The following is a 22,289-nucleotide window of genomic DNA, read 5'->3' as shown; positions in this document are numbered from 1 at the left end:
CATTAGAGGGCAGACAGAATGAAAACCACAGTCACAGAAAACTAACCAAACTGATCACATGGACAACAGCCTTGTCTAACTCAATAAAACTATAACCCATGTCATGTAGGGCCACCCAAGATGGACAGGTCTTGGTGGAGAGTTCTGACAAAACGTGGTCCACTGGAGAAAAGAATGGCAAACCACTTCAGTATTCTTGCCTTGAGAACCCCCTGAACAGGATGAAAAGGCAAAAAGATATGACACTGAAAGATGAACTCCCAGGTCAGTAGATGCCCAATATGCTACTGGAGAAGAGTGGAGAAATAACTCCAGAAAGAATGAAGAGGTGGAGCCAAAGCAAAAACAATGCCCAGTTGTGGATGTGACTGGTGATGGAAGTAGTCTTATGCTGTATAGAACAATACTGCACAGGAACCTGGGATTTTAGGTCCATGTATCAAGATAAATTGGAAATGGTCAAACAGGGGATGGCAAGAGTGAACATGGACATTTTAGGAATCAGTGAACTAAAATGGACTGGAATGGGCGAATTTAATTCAGATGACCATTATATCTACTACTGTGGGCAAGAATCCCTTAGAAGAAATGGAGTAGCCCTCAGAGTCAACAAAACAGTCTGAAATGCAGTACTTGGGTACAATCTCAAAGATGACAGAATGATCTCTGTTCATTTCCAAGGCAAACCATTCAATATCACAGTAATCCAAGCCAATGCCCCAACCACTAATGTTGAAGAAGCTGAACAGTTCTATGATGACCTACAAGACCATCGAGAACTAACACCAAAAAAAATATGCCCTTTTCATCATAGTGGACTGGAATGCAAAAAGAGGAAGTCAAGAGATATCTGGAATAACAGGCAAGTTTGACCTTGGAGTACAAAACAAAGCAGGGCAAAGGCTAAGAGTTTTGCCAAGAGAACGCACTGGTCATAGCAAACACCCTCTTCCAATAACACAAGAGATGACTCTACACATGGACATCACCAGATGATCGATACCAAATCAGACTGATTATATATTTGCAGCTGAAGATGGAGAAGCTCTATACAGTCAAACTCGGAGCTGACTGTGGCTCAGAACGTGAATTCCCAAAATTCACACTGAAACTGAAGAAAGTAGGGAAAACCATAGACCATTCAGGTACGACCTAAATCAAATCCCTTACGATTATACAGTGGAAGTGACAATTAGATTCAAGGGATTAGATCTGATAGAGTGCCTGAAGAACTATGGACAGTGCTTCATGACACTGTAGAGGAGGCAGTGATCAAGACCATCCCCAAGAAAAACAAACGCAAAAAGGAAAAATGGTTGTCTGAGGAGGCCTTACAAACAGCTGAGAGAAAAAAGAGAAACTAAAGGCAAATGAAAAAGTTGAGTTGAAGCTCAACATTCAGGAGACAAAGATCATGGCATCTGGTCCCATCACTTCATGGGAAATAGATGGAAAAACAGTGGAAACAGTGTCAGACTTTATTTTTTTGGGCTCCAAAATCACTGCGGATGCTGACTGCAGCCATGAAATTAAAAGACGCTTACTCCTTGGAACGAAAGTTATGACCAACCTAGATAGCATATTAAAAAGCAGAGACATTACTTTGCCAACAAAGGTCCATCTAGTCAAGGCTTTGGTTTTTCCAGTGGTCATGTATGGATGTGAGAGCTGGACTGTGAAGAAAGGTGAGCACTGAAGAATTGATGCTTCTGAACTGTGGTGTTGGAGAAGACTCTTGAGAGTCCCTTGGACTGTAAGAAGATCCAACCAGTCCATGCTAAAGGAGATCAGTCCTGGGTGTTCATTGGAAGGACTGATGCTAAAGCTCAAACTCCAACACTTTGGCCACCTCATGCAGAGTTGACTCACTGGAAAAGACTCTGATGCCAGGAGGGATTGGGGGCAGGAGGAGAAGGGGACGACAGAGGATGAGATGACTGGATGGCATCACCAACTCGATGGACGTGAGTTTGAGTGAACTCCAGGAGTTGGTGATGGACAGGGAGGCCTGGCGTGCTGTGATTCATGGGGTCGCAAAGAGTCAGACACGACTGAGCGACTGAACTGAACTGAAAGATAAATGAAAAAAGAAAAGATACATTCATCATAATGCAGAATTCCAAAGAACAGCAAGGAGAGATATGAAAGCGTTCCTAAGTGATCAATGCAAAGAAATAGAGGAAAACAATAGAATGGGAAAGACTAGAGATCTTTTCAAGAAAATTAGAGACATGAAGGGAACATTTCCTGCAAAGATGGGCACTATAAAGGATAGAAATGGTATGGAACTAACAGAAGCAGAAGCTATTAAGAAGAGGTGGCAAGAATACACAGAAGAACTATTAAAAAAGATCTTCATGATCCTGATAACCATGACGGTGTGATCACCCACCTAGAGCCAGACATCTTGGAGTGCCAAGTCAAGTGGGCCTTAGGAAGCATCACTACGAACAAAGCTAGTGGAAGTGATGGAATTCCAGCTGAGCTATTTAAAGTCCTAAAAGATGATGCTGTGAAAATGCTGCACTCCACAGGCAAGCAAATTTGGAAAACTCAGCAGTGGTCACAGGACTGGAAAAGGTGAGTTTTCATTCCAAAGAAAAGCAATGCCAAAGAATGTTCAAACTACTGCACAAATGCACTCATTTCAAATGCTAGCAAAGTAATGGTCAAAATTCTCCAAGCCAGGCTTCAACAGTGTGTGAACCGAGAACTTTCAGATGTTCAAGCTGGTTTTAGAAAAGGCAGAGGAACCAGAGAGCAAATTGCCACCATCCACTGGATCATCGGAAAAGCAAGAGAGTTCCAGAAAAACATCTACTTCTGCTTTATTAACTATGCCAAAGCCTTTGACTATGTGGATCACAACAAAATGTGGAAAATTCTTCAAGAGATGGGAACACCAGACCACCTTACCTGCCTCCTGAGATATCTGTATGCAGGTCAAGAAGCACCAGTTAGAACTGGACATGGAACAACAGACTGGTTCCAAATCGGGAAAGCAGTACATCAAGGCTGTATATTGTCATCCTGCTTATTTAACTTATATGCAGAGTACATAATGCGAAATGGCAGGATGGATGAAAAACAAGCTGGAATCAAGATTGCTGTGAGAAATATCAGTAACCTGAGATATGCAGATGACACCACCCTTATGGCATAGAGTGAAGAAGAACTGAAGAACCTGTTGATGAATGTGAAAGAGGAGACTGAAAAGGCTGCCTTAAAACTCAACATTCAAAAAATGACGATTATGGCACTGGTCCCATCACTTCATGGCAAATAGAGCGGGAAACAATGGAAACAGTGACAGACTTCATTTTCCTGGGCTCCAAAATCACTGCAGATGGTGACTGCAGCCATGAAATTAAAAGATGTTTGCTCTTTGGAAGAAAAGCTATGACAAGCCTAGACAGCATATTAAAAAGCAGAGACATTACTTTGCTGACAAAGGTCCCTCTAGTCAAAGCTATAATTTTTCCAGTAGTCATGTATGAATGTGACAGTTGGACCATAAACAAAGCTGAGCGCCGAAGAATTGATGCTTTTGAACTGTGGTGTTGGAGAAGATTCTTGAGAGTTCCTTGGACAGCAAGGAGATCAAACCAATCAATCCTAAAGGAAATCACTTCTGAATATTCATTGGAAAGAATGATGCTGAAGCTGAAGCTCCAATACTTTGGCATCTGATGCAAAGAACTGACTCATTGGAAAAGACCCTGATGCTGGGAAAGATTGAAGGTGGGAGGAAAAGGGGACAACAGAGGACGAGATGATTGGATGGCATCACCAACTTGATGGACATGAGTTTGAGCAGGCTCTGGGAGTTGGTGATGGACAGGAAGGCCTGGCGTGCTGCAGTCCATGGGATCACAAAGAGTCAGACACAAATGAGCTACTTAACTGAGAACTGAAGTTTTAAAACTTCAGTTTTGACTTGATAATTCAACTTACTCTGAACCATTAGTTAGATTCAAAAGTATCAGATAAAAATGCATCGTATGGAAAGAAACGTGTAATCTACAGTTTCAGTGGAGTTCTATTGTATAACCAACAGTATTTTCCATAAAATTACAGCAAAAGATTTTACAATTTTTATTTAAACACAAAAGACCCTGAAAAGTCATAACAATCTTGAGAAAAACAGAGCTGAATCAATTAGGCTCCCTGACCTCAGGCTATACTACAAAGCTACAGTCATCTAAACTGTATGGTACTGCCCAAAACTCCATAGAGAAATACACGTATATATGGTCACCTAATCTATGACAAAAGAGGCAAGAATATATTAATACAATGGAAAAAAGACAGTATCTTTAATAAGTAGTACTAGAAAACTGGACAGCTACATGTTAAAGAATGCATTAGAACATTTTCTAACACCATACAAAAAATAAACTCAAAATGGATTAAAGACTTAAATGTAAGACTGGATACTATAAATCCCTAAGAGGAAAACATAGGCAAAACACTCTGACATAAACCACAGCAAGGTCTTTTTTGAGCTACTTCCTAGAGTAATAAAGATAAAAACATAAATAAATGGAACCTAATTAAACTTAAAAGTTCTTGCACAGCAAAGGAAACCACAAGGAAGATGAAAAGGCAACCCTCAGAATGAGAGAAAATATTTGCAAACAAAGCAACAAAGTATTAATCTCTAAAATACACAAACAGTTCATGCAGCTCAGTATCAAAAAGAAAAAAAACACCAAAGAACCCAATCAAAGAATCGGCAGAGGATCTAAATAAATAATCCTCCAAAGAAAACAAACAGATGGCTAAGAGGCACATGAAAAGATGTACAACATCACTAATTATCAGAGGAATGCAAATCAAAAACCACAATGAGCTATCACCTCACACAGGTCAGAATGGCCATCATCAAAATATCTACAAACAGTAAATGCTGGAAAGCGTGTGGAGAAAAGTGAAGTCTCCTACTCTGTTAATGAGAATATAAATTGGTACAATCAATATGGAGAAGAGTATGAAGACTCTTCAAAAAAACTAAAAATGGAGCTAGCATATGATCTAGCAATCCCCCTTCTAGGCATATATCCAGAGAAAACCATAATTTGAAAAGATACATGTACCCCGATATTCATTCCACCACTGTTTACAATAGCCAAGACAGGAAACAGTTATACATATACACAATGGAATATTACTCAGCCATTAAAAAGAACGAAATAATGCCATCTGCAGCAACATGGATGGATCTAGAGTTCACCATACTGAGTGAAGTCAGACATAGAAAGACAAATACTATATGTTATCACTTATATGTGGAATCTAAAGAAATGGTATAAATAAACCTATTTACAAAACAGAAACAGAGTCACAAATATAGAAAAGAAACTATGGTTACCCGAAGGGGAAAGGCTGAGGGATAAATTGGGAGATTGGGACTGACATACACAATCTACTACTACATACATACTACTATGTATAAAATAGATAATTAATAAAAACCTACTGAATACCACAGGGAACTCTACTCAATACTCTATAATGACCTATATGGGAACAGAATCTAAAAAAAGGTGAATACATGTATAACTGATTCACTTTGCTGTACAGCAGAAACTAATACAACATTACAAATCAACTATACCTTAATTATTATTTAAGAAAAAAATATTTAAAAAAAAGAAGAAAGCAGGGCTTCCCCGGTGGCTCAGTTGTAAAAAATGCACCTGCCAACGCAGGAGACACAGGTTTGATCCCTGATCTGGGAAGATTCCACATGCCATGGTGCAACTAAGCCTGGGTCCCAGAACCACTAAGCTCGTGCTCTAGAGCCAGGGAGCCACAACCACTGATGCCCCCCTGCCCTAGAGTCTGCTCTGCAACAAGAGAAGTCACCACAATGAGAAGCCCGCGCACCACAACTAGAGAGTAGCCCCTGCTCACACAACTAGAGAAAAGTCTATGAAGCAACAAAGACCCAGCACAGCCAAAAATAAATAAAATTTCTCTTAAAAAGTGAGCATATATTGTTTTAAAAAAGCAATATGTTAGATGTCAGAAGGACCTTAGGTTTAAGTAAGAAGTCTTTGTCCTGAAAAAACTTGAAAATAATCTCCTCAACAAATTAACTGAGCACCTATCAAGTGCCAGCCTTCATGGATTTTATAGTATTGTGGAGAAGAGGAAGATTAAATAAATGGTAAATAGGAAAATATACGTAGTACTGGGTTTTTTTCTTAACAGAAGACAAAACCAAGGCTTTCCTGAGATATTTATGCCCAGACAAGGATGAGAGGAAGTAATCACTTGTGGAAGCCCAGTTCACTTGGGAAGTAACCAAGACAGATCAGTGCTTTAACAAAATCACTCTGGCCACAATGGTGGGGAATGAACACAGTTGAGGAGAACAATTAGGAAAGAAAAACTGCTGAGATTTCCAAGAAAGTCACAAGTTACTGGGGGCTTAAAATATATACTTAAGTACCAATCATGATAAAGACGATGGCCACCATCCACTGAGTGCTAACTTGCATCAGCAACTATACTAAGTACAACCGTGGATTATTTCACATTTAACAAATGGGAAAAACTTAAGCTTGGAGAAGATAAATAACTTGTCTAAGATCATAGAGAAAGTAACAGAGTCAATTTTCAAACTCATGACCATCTGACTCTAAAGTATCATTCTATTAAAAGTTCTGTAAGAAAAGGAGGGGGTATATGTATACCTATGGCTCATTCATGTTGATGTATGGCAGAAACTAACACAGTATTTTAAAGCAATTATCCTCCAATTAAAAATAAAGTTTTTAAAAAAAGTTCTGTAAGAGAAGTTATAGAACCTCTGGGTCATTTTTCCACTCAGAGACACACGAAACTCGATACAAAACACCAGTGTTCCTACTGTCAATCATCTCCAAATTAGCTTCCCCACTAGACATTTCCATTTTATTCTTCTATTTTTCTGCCTTAAAGTTTCATTATTAACTAAAATCACACAATTTGATGACACTGGGATGTTTATTATTTACACGGACGTGGAACAATTCAAACCCTTGTGGCTGGTGCAAAATGATACACCCACTTTGGAAAAGTTTGACAGTTTCTTATCGAGTTAAACACACGCTTATTATATGACCTAGGAGAGTCGGACACAACTGAGCGACTGAACTGAACTGAACAATTCCTCTCTATTTCCTCAAGAGAAATGAAGACGTATGTTCACACACACACATGTTCCAATGTTAGAGCAGCTTTACTTTTAGCAGCCACAAACTGGCAACCACCCAGTGCCCATCACCCATCACCCAGTGTTACATCCACATGCTTTGCAGCAATAAAAATAACTACTGATAACATGCAACACTTGGATGCACTTCAGAAGCATTATACCACATGAAAGAAACCATATACCAAAAACTGTAAGAGGACATTTATAGGAAACACTAGAAAAGAAAAAACAAAACCTGAAAATCTGTAGAAACACAAAGTAGATCAGAGGTTGCCAGGGGCCAGGGCCAGAGGGGAGAGGGTTATCTGTAGAGATGCAGAAGTGAACTTTCTGGGGTGATGAAACTGTTCTATATCATCATTGTTGTAGTGGTTATAGGACAGCATACTGCTGCTGCTAAATCTCTTCAGTCATGTCTGACTCTGTATGACCCCACAGATGGCAGCCCACCAGGCTCCCCCGTCCCTGGGATTCTCCAGGCAAGAACACTGGAGTGGGTTGCCATTTCCTTCTCCAATGGAGGAAAGTGAAAAGGGAAAGTGAAGTCGCTCAGTCGTGTCCGACTCTTAGCGACCCCATGGCCTGCAGCTACCAGGCTCCTCCATCCATGGGATTTTCCAGGCAAGAGTACTGGAGTGGGGTGCCATTGCCTTCTCCAACAGGACAGCATACATTCATCAAAATTCACCAAACTGTATATTTAAATGAATGAACTGTATTTAAATTATACTCCAATAACAATTTTTAAAAACTCTTCGTTAATACTTCTACTTCAACTCTTTCTCCTAAAAAAAAAAAATAAAAAAAAAACAAACAAAAAAAACTCTTTCTCCTCACAAACCTTTGTTCATATAATTATTCACATCTACAGTTTCCTCTCCATTCTAACTGCCATTGCTTATAATTCTGACCATTGTTTTCACTTAAATGTAATGAATACCTTAACTAGCTTCTCCTTCCTCATGTTAGGGGGTTTCCCTGGTAGATCAGATGGTAAAGAATCTGCCTGTGATGCGGGAGACCCAGGTTCAATCCCTGGGTGAGGAAGATCACTTGGAGAAGGGAATAGCAACCCACTCCAGTATGCTTGCCTGAGAATTCCACAGACAGAGGAGTCTGGCGGGCTACAGTCCATGGAGTTGCAAATGGTCAGACATGACTGAGCGACTCACTACTAACACAACACTTAGTAAACCACTGATACTTTCTGTATAACAGCCGAAGTTGCATCTCAAAGCCTGTTGTATCAGCCCTTCAGAGAAATAAGGGTTCTGCTCGTTGACATGCTGACAGGGGCTGTGGGAAGCCAGTCACATACACAGAATCAGTGCCTGTCTCACAGTTCCCACTAACGAGGTTCACATTAGAGGAAGCGTTCAGTGCAGTTCATCAAACATTTTATTTCCTCATTCAGTTCAGTTCAGTTACTTTGTGACCCCATGGACTGCAGCACGCCAGGCCTCCCTGTCCATCACCATCTCCCGGAGCTAGCTCAAACTCATGTCTGTTGAGTCAGTGATGCCAACCAACCATTTCATCCTCTGTCGTCCCCTTCTCCTCCTCCCTTCAATCTTTCCCAGCATCAGGGTCTTTTCCAATAAGTCAGTTATTTGCATCAGAGGCCAAAGTATTGGAGCTTCAGCTTCAGCATCAGTCCTTCCAATGGAATATTCAGAACTGGTTTCCTTTAGGATTGACTGGTTTGATCTCCTTGCAGTCCAGGGGACTCTCAAGAGTTTTCTCCAACACCACAGTTCAAAATCATCAACTCTGGTTCCAACTCTCACATCCATACATGACTACTGGAAAAACCATAGCTTTTGTCGGCAAAGTAATGTCTCTGCTTTTTAATATGCTGCCTAGGTTTGTCATATTATTTCCTCGTATTAATCCTCCATTCATCCTGCCTAATATCATCTAACATTTGTAAAATATCATTTCGTATCACTTCCTTGTTCAAAATACTTCAGAAGCATCCTATTACAAAATAAATCCAAAACTCTTACTAACATGGACGGAGGAGCCTGGTGGGCTACAGTCCACAGGGTTGCAAAGAGTCGGGCACGACACATACACACACAAACGCTAACTCAAAAGTACCTTTCCAACTTTTTTTTCACTTGAGCACTTTAATCCATTCAGTTTATATACCCACTCTCTTCCCAAATATGCTTGCTTATCTTTCCTCATGCTTTCCCCTTATTTGGAATAATCTCTTACTCCTCTCTGAATACTCCCACCCTTTACAGCTCAGCCCAAGTTGTAAAGCTTTTCTCCTAGATGTTTTCCACTCAAAATCACAATGATCTTTTTCTGCTCTCCTAATGTATTTTTTTGTCTAGGCACAATTAGCTGCCTATAAAAATTTATCTAGGGAAAACTTGAAAAACAAATATGTTCTACTTTAATGAGCACAATGAGACTTACGCATCAGTCCAGTAACTTACACATAAGTAGAGAGATTTAGGAACATTTAAGTCTAGTCAAAGATACCAGTAATTACCACTGGAAATGATAGCTGTTATTAATAGCTCTGAATCCCTATTATATTCAGTAAAATGGTTAAATAAGTAAATGTGACACTTGTCAATGACAGCAACCAAAATGGCTAATGCTTTACCTAACTATAATAGTATTAATCAAACTAAAATGCCTCTAAAAACAGGATCTTAGAAGTATAAGTATTTTACCAAGCGCATATCAATTATAGCACCATAACAATGATAAAGCTATAAATTATATATACTATGACTAATCTATTCAATATTAACAGCCATTTTAAAACAATGTGGTAGAAGACTATTCAATAATATAGAAGGTAACAAGAACAATTTACCAAATGTTATGTATAGTTCAGGCTATTCACAGAAAAAGTAATACTGATGTTCACTAAGTATCTGAAAGTGCTCAACCTAACTGGTAATCACAGAGACAACATTAAAAATAACAAGTTGTTTATTCAACTATCATACAAACAGAACGATTTCATTTAAGAAAAAACACAACAATATACATCTATAGCTATATACATAGCTTTATATATATAAAGCTCAAAGAATTATAACCAGTGGATAACCATGGTTATTACCAGTGTGGAAGAGATATAATTGGAAGTAGCAGTGAAGGAAGACTTTGGCTTGCAGGATCTCAGTTCCCCAAGCAGGGACTGAATCCAGAGCTACAGCAAAGAAAGTCTGGCATCCTGACCGCTAGGCCACCAGTGAAATTTCTTTTTTTAAAAAATCTACAAATATTAAAATTACCTAAAGAAACTCAAGACAGATTGGCAAAGGACTGTATTATCATGTCTTTCCTACTAGGCCTACTTTGAGCTGCTCTCTTGTCCAGTATCTCTAGCAAAAATACTCCTCAGTAGCATCAAAGCCTTACCTGATAAATTGTCTGGCCTCCTGCAGTTGTTGATATTATAGTTTACATAGTAAATGCATCCTATAACAATGCAAATTTTATTTTCCAAATTTTAAAAAGCCTTTGAATTTTGCGACATCTAAGATGAAGAAATCCCTTCAAATCTATTCCCGGAGGGCACTAGTTCACATACCATGACTCAGAAAAAAATGGCTTACTGAGTCATTAGTATCTGCTTAACCTGATAATCAGTGTTTCAAGTCAATGAAGTCCAATTATACTGGAACACCAGAATGGAAAACAAACTGACAGGACCCCCTACTGCCTCCAAGTTACAATAACCCTAAACTAATAACCAACTTTCACTGATCACCTACGGAAGACAGAAGCATGACACTGCCAAGACTCCAGTTTGATAACCAAGAAGACAATATCTGCTGGTCATACAGATAGTTGTTGCAGCCCCATCACAACCTTATCTTCCACCTTTACTAATTTCCTTAACCTACCAACAGGAAAGGGTAGAGATTAAGTCAGTGGAAAGTCAGTCAAGAGCTGACTTAACAACACAGAAACAGTATACTCAGATTTCTATAATCACCACTTATGGATACAGAACCTTCCTCGCAAATACCCTAAAACTGCTGATTCTCAACTGTTCCTATGGGATTTAAAGAAGATGAAGAGAATTTATTTAGCTTAAAGAGGCCAAGGACTTAAACGGGCATGTCATGGCAAGCAATTAGAATTGTTAACTGCAATAAAGAAACTATTATTTGAGGGGAGAATTCTCTCTTGCCCTTTGGAAAACCACACCCATCAGACTGCTTTAAAAGAATATTATTTTACATTTTTATTGTATTTGCAGTACCACACTATTACTGGTCAACAGAACTTAAATACACTCGTGCTTTGTAAGTAGAATTTATTTTGTGGTAGTATTAACAAGCTGGCCCAAACTGTTTTACCCAAAGTCCTACCACGTTGATCCTTAGGGACAAGATCTAGTATAAGGCCAAAACAAATACAGGAAAACCAGTCTAGGAAGTTCTCAAGGAAGCTCGAATGCCTCAGTAAGTGTGGAGATGATCTAATAATATGAAGAGGAGACAGAATCCTTAAAATTCCCAGACAGGGTGCATAAATGCTTTCTGATATCCACTTATATCAGTCTCACATTTGAGGACACTTTTCAAACAACTTATAATTATTTTAAGTACAAAAATATATCTCCTTTCAACTCAGTTTGGTATATACTATGAAGAAGCCAATTTCATTGAAAATAAGTTATGCCAAGATATTGCCATTCTTTAAAGCATAATTGAACAAAATCAGTTTTAAAAGCCATACCAAAAGAATAGCAAGACTTTTTATAGTTTTTTATTAAAAAGTGTTAACTCTACTTCATCAAATGCCTTACTTATAAGACTGCTCATAATTTTTATACCATCAAATCTACCCCATCCTCTCTTTTAAAATAAATATGAAGCTACTTAAGGGTTCAGAAAGTCCAAAATCAAAGCATCAGAGGTGGAATTCAAAATCTATGTGGTATAATAAGCAGAGTTTAAAGTCATGATGTGATTTTATAAAGGCAGAATACATGTCTTCCTGTTCAGAGAGTCTGGCAGACTACATGTCTTCCTGTTCAGAGAGTCTTTGAGATTCAAATAGTTTTAACTGCAAGGTATCAAATATTGGGTTAAGCACTTTCCTTTAGATTATTGAATTTATATCCAGTTCTAGGACAACATGATCTTTCAACATGCTGGGGTAAGAGAGTGAGAAAAATCACTAAAACAAATCTTCCAACCACCACATGTCATCCTATGGCCTCGCAGGCTTAGTGAACAAGTCTGCACCCATCAAACCAAACTTCGTTCAATGCGCTAATCTAGAGTATACATGGCCTCAGAAAAACATACACAATCTAAAAATACCTAAAAACTGAACTGGAAAGTACATATTTAGCCTCAACATGTGGAGCCTTAAGACTGGGAATGAGGAAAGTTATGGTGGTCTCTTTAAACTGTATTCTACTTCCTGCCTACAATAACCAACAAGACAAATGTCAAAACTTGGACTTAGCTATTTATTATGAGTGTACAACAACCATTTTGATATATTCTAGGTAGAAGTAAGTGCTGAATATTTATATTGCCCTTTTCCCAAAAAATAATTTAGCAACTGCTGCTGAATGCATACTGTCACATCCTGAGGAAATACAAACTGTGGAAAACTCTTCCAGAGATGGGACTACCAGACCACCTGACCTGCCTCCTGAGAATGTGCATGCAGGGGGAGAAGCAACAGTCAGAACTGGACATGGAACAACGGACTGGTTCCAAATTAGGAAAGCACTATGTCAAGGCTGTATATTGTCACCCTGCTTATTTAACTTATATGCTGAGTACATCATGCAAAATGGCGGGACGGATGAAGCACAAGCTGGAATCAAGACTGCCTGGAGAAATCAATAATCTCAGATATGCAGATGACACCACCCTTATGGCATAAAGCGAAGAGGAACTGAAGAGCCTGTTGATGAAAGTCAAAGAGGAGAGTGAAAAAGCTGCTTAAAACTCAACATTCAAAAAACAAAGATCGTGGCATCCTATCCCATTACTTCATGGCAAATAGATGGGGAAACAATGGGAACAGTGACAGACTTTATTTTTTTGGGCTCCAAAATCACTGCAGATGATGACTGCAGCCATGAAACTAGAAAATGCTTGCTCCTTGGAAGAAAAGTTATGACCAACCTAGACAGCATATTAAAAAGCAGAGACATTACTTTGCTGACAAAGGTCCATCTAGTCAAGGTTACGGTTTTCCAGTAGTCGTGTATGGATGTGAGAGTCGCAAACAGTTGAACATGACTGAGCGAATGAACTGAACTGACACACTGTCAAGTTATCTGACAAGTAATGTAACGGGAAATATGACAGACAATAAAAACAGGAGAGAATGGGGGAAAAACACAAACCAATCATTCAATACAGGGTTCGATACTCCCCATAATGTCTGTTATCACTGCTGTTCAACTACCAAAGCTGTCTCAGTCCTTCTATTCACAAGCAACAGCTGCAGGATAAAGCACATCCTATACTCCACAGGTAGCCTTCCCTTCTCCCTTAGGTGGTCGCCTGCTCCCCCTTCACATAACTCCTTTCCAGCACAAGTAACAGCTAGATATACTGCTGCTGCTGCTAAGTCACTTCAGTCGTGTCCGACTCTGTGTGACCCCATCGACGGAAGCCCACCAGGCTCCCCTGTCCCTGGGATTCTCCAGGCAAGAACACTGGAGTGGGTTGCCATTGCCTTCTCCAATATGTGAAAGTGAAAAGTGAAAGTGAAGTTGCTCAGTCATGTCCGACCCCTAGCGACCCCACGGACTGCAGCCTACCAGGCTCCTCCATCCATGGGATTTTCTAGGCAAGAGTACTGGAGTGGCTTGCCACTGCCTTCTCCGGCTAGATATACTAAAGACCACAAAAAGCCCACAAACTGGCCTCACAGGCTTTACAACAAATCACAGAATTTATCACTAACATCTCTCCTAGACCCAGCCACATCTCAATGCATCTCCTATTTTTCTCCTTATCTGGAAATCCTCAACTGAGTTTAGCTTGCCCAGATCTCTGGATCTTCATACAAATGCAAGCGCCACCACAGTAGAAATGGCACAGGCTCCCACGTGTACCACCAGCCACCCTGCTCACAGAAGAGAAAGGGCAGAATGTAAAAAGTAGATGAACTGACGAGTTAAATGTATTAGGGGAAAACCCAGCAAACCAAGTACACAAAGGTCTCAAACAAAAGCTTGAGAGCCAAATCTGGCCCTCAGATATATTTTGGCTAGCCCAGGAGGTGTTTCAGTTTAGAAGCCAACATTTAAAAGTAAGAATAATGGAGTAAAATCCAAATTTCAGCATTCTTTTGAGAAATGGAAAGATTTAGCAAGCCTAAGGCCAAATTCCTGCAAAGTTAACAAAGGCTGGAACCGAGCAGCAGTGTCCCCTTTAGATGGGGCATGTGCTGTCTGTTCCCTGTTCGGAAGAATCCCCCACCCTCAATGTCCATCACACTTGCTTCACTGATTGATCAGTGCACAACTGAGGACATCTGAATTTGCTACTCCTGAATTTCAAACACTAAAATAACTACAGGACAGTATAAACTATAGGTCAATAAATCTCCATTTGTTGTTTAACCATACTCTTTTTTGCGAGAGCCTAGGCAAGAACACTGGAGTGGGTTGCCATTTCCCTCTCCAATGCATGAAAGTGAAAAGTGAAAGTGAAGTTGCTCAGTTGTGTCCGACTCTTAGCGACCCCATGGACTGTAGCCTACCAGGCTCCTCCATCCATGGGATTCTCCAGGCAAGAACAGGGATGGGGGAGCCAGGTGGGCTGCCATCTATGGGGTCGCACAGAGTCGGACACGACTGACGCGACTTAGGAGCAGCAGCAGGCTTGGAGAAGATATCTTCTCCCAAGTCACTGTTGGTAATAATTTTTCTTAAAGGGCTCCAAATAATCTGTTGTGGTCTGTAAGAAGACACAACAGTTAAGAAGAATATGTAACAAGTGACTGGAGAACCAAAGATAAGGCTACATGGAACAGGATGCCTGAAGGAAAAGATCAAAATCAGTGGGGTTGTCAATTAAGAGGTTAAAACCACACAGATGTTTATGTACAAAGAATTTATGACATGCACAGAATAAGAGCAACTCTCTACAAGAATGATAAGCTTTAATTTCTGTTTATTCCAATGAAGTAATTCACTGCATAGGTCTAGCCTCTGAGTAATCAGGATGCCAGGTTAATATATCTGCCTAAAAGGGAGAGAAAAATATTGGTGTTTTAATGTTTTTCTGCAAAATTATTCTGTTACTTGCTATTTCCTGAAATAAATTATTTTTTAGAAAAAAGAATGATATGTTTCAGTGACTAAACAGCATTTCACTTTTAGACAGTACTTTAAACATTTTAAACATTAACAATCTATTTTTCATCTTATGCTGACAAAAGCTTTGTGTTATAAATTGACTAAGCAGACCTTACTTTCCCTTCACACATACTAAAGCACAAAAAAGCCAAGAGGTTTCACTAAGGTAACCCAGCTAGTTATGGCAAAGAGAAGATTAGAATGCAACTTCATTAAATCACAACCCTGGGTTCTTTCCACTACAACCTGCTGCTGCTGTGGCCTCTCATCCAGTGTAAGCCTACAAAGGGTGGAAAGGAAGTTCAAAGGATCCATTCAAGTCTCCAAGTTCAGTTCAGTCGCTCAGTCATGTCCAACTCTTTGCGACCCCATGAATCACAGCACGCCAGGCCTTCCTGTCCATCACCAACTCCTGGAATTCACTCAAACTCATGTCCATCGGGTCGGTGATGCCAAATTCCTCCCAATTTCAAGAATGAGACTGGCTCTTCTACTCAATTTTAGGTCCCCAAAGGAGAGTCATTCATTTCCATAGACACTGCATTTGTGTGTCATATATATTCTGTCTTCCCAATGATTTTTAAAGTTTCTCCAGGAGGCGGCAAATAACATGACTTTGTATGTCCAACATAAATACTCAAATATTTTATTATTTATATACAGAATTTAACAAATTATCTCCATCTCTTGTTCCAAGAAACAAAAGGTCAGAAATAACCTTAAGTGATTTTCAGAAATAATGACAAGGGCATCTAAGTTATATTACAAAGGGGGAAAAAGTAAGAAGAAAAGGTAGCTAGGGATACAAGTTTTATTTGTGTTTTATAAACCTCAAAAACTTAAGTCATCTTTTTGATAAATGCACAAAAAGTAATCGAACTCTGGCGGGTTGACATTTTGCAAATATCTAAAAGATTTTCTTTTAGTTAAAATATAAATATACATATGGTGCTTATATAAATAATTGTCATATATGTATAAATATACATATAGACATTTGCATATGCTGTCCTTAAACACCAATAAAAATCTCTGATGTTTAAGAGTGATCTTTTGTGAAGACTGGAGCCTAGAGCTGGAAAAGATATCCTCTCACAGGTCACTTAAGAGTCTGATGATTTTCTTAAAAGGTTCCAAATAACTTGTTATAATACACATACTTAACATTCACTGTTATGATATTCATGGAATGCTTTAGATTTATGTACATAAAACATTGATGAGGCAGAATATTTTAAATCTCTACTTAGAATGAAATGAAACAGTCAGTAGTCAAAATGAAAAACTAAAGAAATATAGTCCATTAAATTCAATGATAACAAGAGTAACATTTTATCCCTGCAAAATAACAGTGCTTGAGTATATCCTAATCACATAAAACAATTTTACACATCAACCAACTTCTTTTGGACACTGCTTTTTCTATGCCAAGAACTATCTAAAAGATCCCCAATAAGATTTAATGCAAACTGTGAGATTCCTTCCTTATAGGATATGCTGGGAATCTTCCATTTCCAAAGGGCAATTGTAACCCTTGGTTTTATAACCCATGGGGGAAAAAACATTTTAATAAGAGTGTTGGAGGGAGTAGAAACTAATAATTGAAACTCCTAATTTGATGATACTGTATATACCAAAAATATACATGCATAAATGTTTCGACCTAAAAAATTCCCTTCTAGGAATTCGTTCTACAGATAAACTTGAAGAAGTGTGAAATGCCATGCTACTAAATAATTTACTGTAGCACTATTAGAAAAGCAAATTTTGGGGAACAATTCAGAGATTATGTGGGGACCAGTTAAATAAACTGTGATATTTCCATACAACGGAATACCATGAAGCTCTGAAAAAACGAGAAAGCTCCCTTTGCCTGGATATGAAAAAAAATCTCCATGATATAGGAAATGAAAAAAGCAAAGAGCAGAATCATGTATTCTGCAATATGTGTAAAAGGGTGGTGGTAGGGGAAGGAATAATGTATACAGAAAGAGACACATAAACTATCTTTGGGAAGGACATTCAAGAACACTATTTGCCCTTGGAAATGACATTAGGTGGGTGGACAAGAGAATAAAAGGAAGATTTTTCATTCCATACTTTTGAATTTGAACCATGTAAAATGTACTAGCTGGTTAAAACACTAAATTTAACCAATGTATTAATTTGTATAAAAATTATAGACAGCTATTTCAGGATTTATAATCTGAGAATACTGCATTATAATTAACACTACAAATCAGTGTAACAACTTTGGCTATTCTTTCCATCAGTTCACCCCTCAAGATATTCCACAGCCACAGAATACAGAGCCAGAGAAGGGTGTGAAAAATCTGAACCTCTCAAATTTACAGGGAAGAAAACTTTGGCACAAAGAGGTTAAATAAACTCACCAATGGATACAATTAGCAGCTGGCAAAGTATGACCCAGAACCTGACCCACATTTCAAAACATGTTCGTGTGTTTTCCTCCCCTCACACTGTTTCCTCGTTACCACAAAGAGCCAACCAGTGCTCACCAAGATCCGAGAAATGACAGTTACTACTATCGCCACCCTAACTGCATTTTGAAGATAACATGAATGACAGAGCTAGTGTGGGCTGATATCCTATCTCTGTGAGATACTTTCAGTGCTCTCAGGGGAACCACAAGAGAGGTAAGGTCTCGTTTCTCCTGGGTCATGTCTGAGCAAAGAGACAGGGGTAGTTAAAGCCATAGAATAAACATGGGAAGGGTATGGGAGGGATTTTCCAACAAAGTCAATTACACCAGAAAAATTGAGAATAATAGTAAGCAACTTCACAATCAGGAAATTCAAATTTATTTTTATATTAAAACAAACACTAATCTATCGTGGCACAGTTTATAAAATGCACATGGATTTTTAAGGTAGACAAGGCACTTATAAAGAAATTTCATGCTGCTTCTGATTGATCCTGATCTCAGTGGCCTAGAAGGACACACATTCAAAATCTCTTAAACACTTAAGAGGCAGGAAGGCTTAAGAACTACTACACCAAAGGAATTAAAGCAGTGTTCTCAATGGCAGTGGAAAGAGCAAAGGGTTAAGATAAATAGACCTGGAAATGCAGTCTCATTTCTGCCATCAGTACACGTGACCTTAGATCAGTTATTTAACCTTAAGCGCAGACCTGTTTCCTCATCTGTAAATGTGGTCAACGTCACTTACATTGCAGTGTTGTCACAAGGATTGTAGACAACGATAAGCAAACTGCCTAAACTCCAGGAGGAGTACAAGAAATGACAGTTACTACTATAGCCACCACAAACCTATCAGAATCTTTATTTGATCATCCAACCATTTATTTGGGTTCAATTTATTAGAACAAGATAATGTGAGCAATGGATGTCATAAGCCCTCCCAACCAGTCACAGGAAAAAAAAGAAAGAAATAGGCCAACAGGATAAAATTACCTGAGTGAAGTTTATTATACTCACATATTTCATTTCAAACTTCTTAGCCAACATTTCCACTTCTTGCCTCTCTTGATGATCATCATTGAACGGGTCTTCTGTGTAAACGGGCTTTTTCTGATTCAAAGTGAATGGTAAAAGAAATAGAAGTATTAGTATTACTTCAAATAGAGTTGACTATATCTTTAAATTTAGTAAATGAGTCAATTTTTCCAAATATTAACAAATAAATTAGAAGCATTAAAAAGTAACTAAAAAAGAAACTAACACTGTAAATCAACTATACTTCATTTGAAAAATCCATTTTAATTTAAAAAAATTAAAAAAAAAACTAGAAAGAAATGTTGGTTTATAGCAAAAAATCTGCAGTTTTAATGAACTCTTCCACATTTTAAAGTTTTTCAACAGCTAAAAACTCAACAATTCAAATTGTCTTCAGTCACAAAATGATCTATGGTTACCCCATCCAAAATAAAAAGGCCAAAGAAACCCAAGAAAATTAGGTTAAAAAAAAACAAACCAACTATAACTGTACTCTGATAACTTCCCAACAAAGATGAACCAATCTGGTCAGAAATTCTTTTGCTTCTAAAAGTTTATTACAATCATCATTTAATCATCTGCCCTGAGTTAGCACTGGAGTATCTGTAGCTGCTACAGCTTTTTGCTGAGGCCGAGCACAGACAAGCTCTGTATCACCTACATCCTGTCAATGAATATCCATTCAAGGAATTCACACGACTTCTAAACAAGGCAGAAAAGTTCAATAACTACAGATTACATTACCAAGGATTCCTTTTAGCAGGAAGAGTTAAAATCTACTATAAAGCACAGTTTAAAATATACAGCTAGGATCCCGCATTTACCACCTACTGATCAAAATAAACAAAAAGACACATCACATCTTTTACTCAAGCTTACTATTTCACAGACACACTTCACAAATATATAGATATATTTCAATACGCAAAAAAAAAACAAAACAAGGAGCTACATATGGATAAAAATGCTATTTTTATCTAATTATGAACAACTGACTAGAAAGTTCATGGAAAAAAAGGCTAGATACTTTAACTGACGTACCATCTTCAAGCAGTAATTAAAAGGAAAGTACATTACAGCTGAAATATTAGACACAGATTTGCCCTGAAGGTCAAGAAAAAATGTAGAAGGGATGACGTTTTGCAAACTTTGAAACCAAGATATTTCATCCTGGTTATAAAGGCTGAGACACGATTAATCGAAAAATATGGACAGAATGAATACAAAACAATTCATCATACTTAGGAGGCATTAGAGTGAAAGGATACATTTTAAAGCTTAAAGGAACTTTTAAATCAATTTTGAAAATTATCTGTTATAATAAATAACATGTAGAGTCCTTTATCCCAACAGGAGTTATCAAAGGAAAATATAAATATGAACTGAGGGAAACAAACCACCAGAAAGGTGATGAAACAAGAAGCAGGGTACAGCCTTAACATGAGATTAGAGTTAAGGACAGTAAACAACCACTATGCTTTGCCATTATAAACTGTTCTCTCATATAACTATGGCATCCAAATACTACATCTCACTACTGATCTGACCCACTTCTGTATGAGCAAACATAAACACATGAATAGATATTTTAAAAAAGAATCACCTTATATACCATTATCAAATATTTTATATGTGATTTTTATACAGGCAGCAAAATTAAATCACTTATTTACTCTTGATAATCTATAAAAGTAAAATTAAAGAAACTGACTCACTTTCAAAATTAAGGCTCTAAGCTTTAACATTTTTCAGGTGAAAAGACCTAATAATTAGTAAATACCAAAATAACCGATCAACCCATGGGCAAAATTGATGCAACAATTCTTTCCTTTGACGTTAACTAATTAACATCACTTTCAGGAGAGCTTTCATATATGTTATCCAAAATATGCAGTATGACAAATAATAGAATACCACAGAACGCTCTGGTAAAGTATAATCACATTACCACTGTAATCATTTATTTTTACACAAAAATGCTCAATTAATCATGTTTATGGAAAGACGTTTTCTGGTTAAATGATTTTCGGATTTACTAATAGTTAAAAAAGATTTCTTGTGTATCAATTCCCCTGAGCCAGAAAAGGTGAACAAATTACTCTTTCAGGATAGAAATGATTACAATGTGTCCACCTCAACCAGGATCAATACTCTGCAGACAAGATTAAGGGTTTAGCTAATCTGTGTTCTGACAACTAGAGTGGGTTTTGTTTTCGGTATTTGGCCAACACCTGCTCATTTGATTATGTTTTCCCTTATAAATAAAAAGTAAGTTTAGAAAAATTCCTGACAGCATTCAGTTAATAGGGGTTTTACTGTTCATTGTATATTTATTTATGATGGTTTACATTCACCCCAGTACAGACTGTACTCACATGTAACAGATTTCTTATATTTATACATCTATCAAATAAAGTCTTTGGGTGACAGACAGCTATATCAATACTGCAGAAAGTTTTCTTCTTTTAATTTTACAAGATCTCTTTTCCTTCCCTTGCTACTCTTAACCTGCTACATTGTATGTTGTTCAATTACAATCAGGTAAAATGAGGGCTTCCCTCATAGCTCAGTAGGTAAAGAATCTACCTGCAATGCAGGAGACCTGGGTTCTATTCCTGAATCAGGAAGATCCCCTGGAGAAGGAATGGCAACCCACTCCAGTATTCTTGCCTGGAGAATCCTATGGACAGAGGAGCCTGGCAGGCTACAGTCCATGGGGTTGAAATAGTCGGACACGACTTAGCCACTAAATCACCACAAAATTTAAAAACTATTTTGAAAATATTCCATCATCACTGAAAATAAATTGGACTCCTCCTGAGGGGAAGAAAAACCAAAGCTGGGAATCACCACTTTGCAGATTAATTCTATTGCTTATATTTTGCCTTTTCCTGGTTTCTCCTCCCAGGATTTCCTTTCATGGAAATGTGACAACTTCATTTAGAAAGGCGTTTTCTATACTTTCTTATGTAATAAATATGTTCACTGGGAATAATCATAGGAAAATCTGGCAAATATTTGTTGCAAAGGCACACTGTATGTATAAACAATGGATATATTGGTTCAGTGGAGTATGTCAAATGATATAGGCTGAATGTACAAGATAACTAGACTAATATACCACAAATTGATAGTGCAAAAGAAAAATTAAATGAATTATTCACCTTTCTCGTAGAACATGAAATTATTAGTTCTGATATTATCAAATTAATAGGGTAAGGTGTCAAAGTCAACTTCATAATTAAAAGATACATATCTATTACTAGTCTATCATCCCATGAATATTA

At 37.9% G+C, this 22,289-nt stretch overlaps 1 protein-coding gene across 3 annotated transcripts in view; it reads right to left on the bottom strand.

Annotated features, from left to right (window-relative positions):
• Positions 1–22,289, bottom strand: part of UBN2 (ubinuclein 2) — a 92,203-nt gene that overhangs the window by 67,010 nt on the left and 2,904 nt on the right. For all 3 annotated transcript variants that reach the window (XM_088834685.1, XM_055421343.2, XM_055421342.2), the window contains exon 2: positions 18,985–19,077. In XM_088834685.1, the coding sequence (XP_088690811.1) occupies positions 18,985–19,077 (93 nt within the window). The remainder of the gene's footprint in view (positions 1–18,984; positions 19,078–22,289) is intronic.

The sequence above is a fragment of the Moschus berezovskii genome, chromosome 3, assembly GCF_049115385.1.
Source record: "Moschus berezovskii isolate FMDL1 chromosome 3, NW_MosBer_1.0, whole genome shotgun sequence".
NCBI classification, from domain to species: domain Eukaryota; kingdom Metazoa; phylum Chordata; class Mammalia; order Artiodactyla; family Moschidae; genus Moschus; species Moschus berezovskii.
The sequence above is the reverse complement of the archived record's forward strand: the minus strand, read 5'-3'. Positions and strand labels throughout refer to the sequence as shown.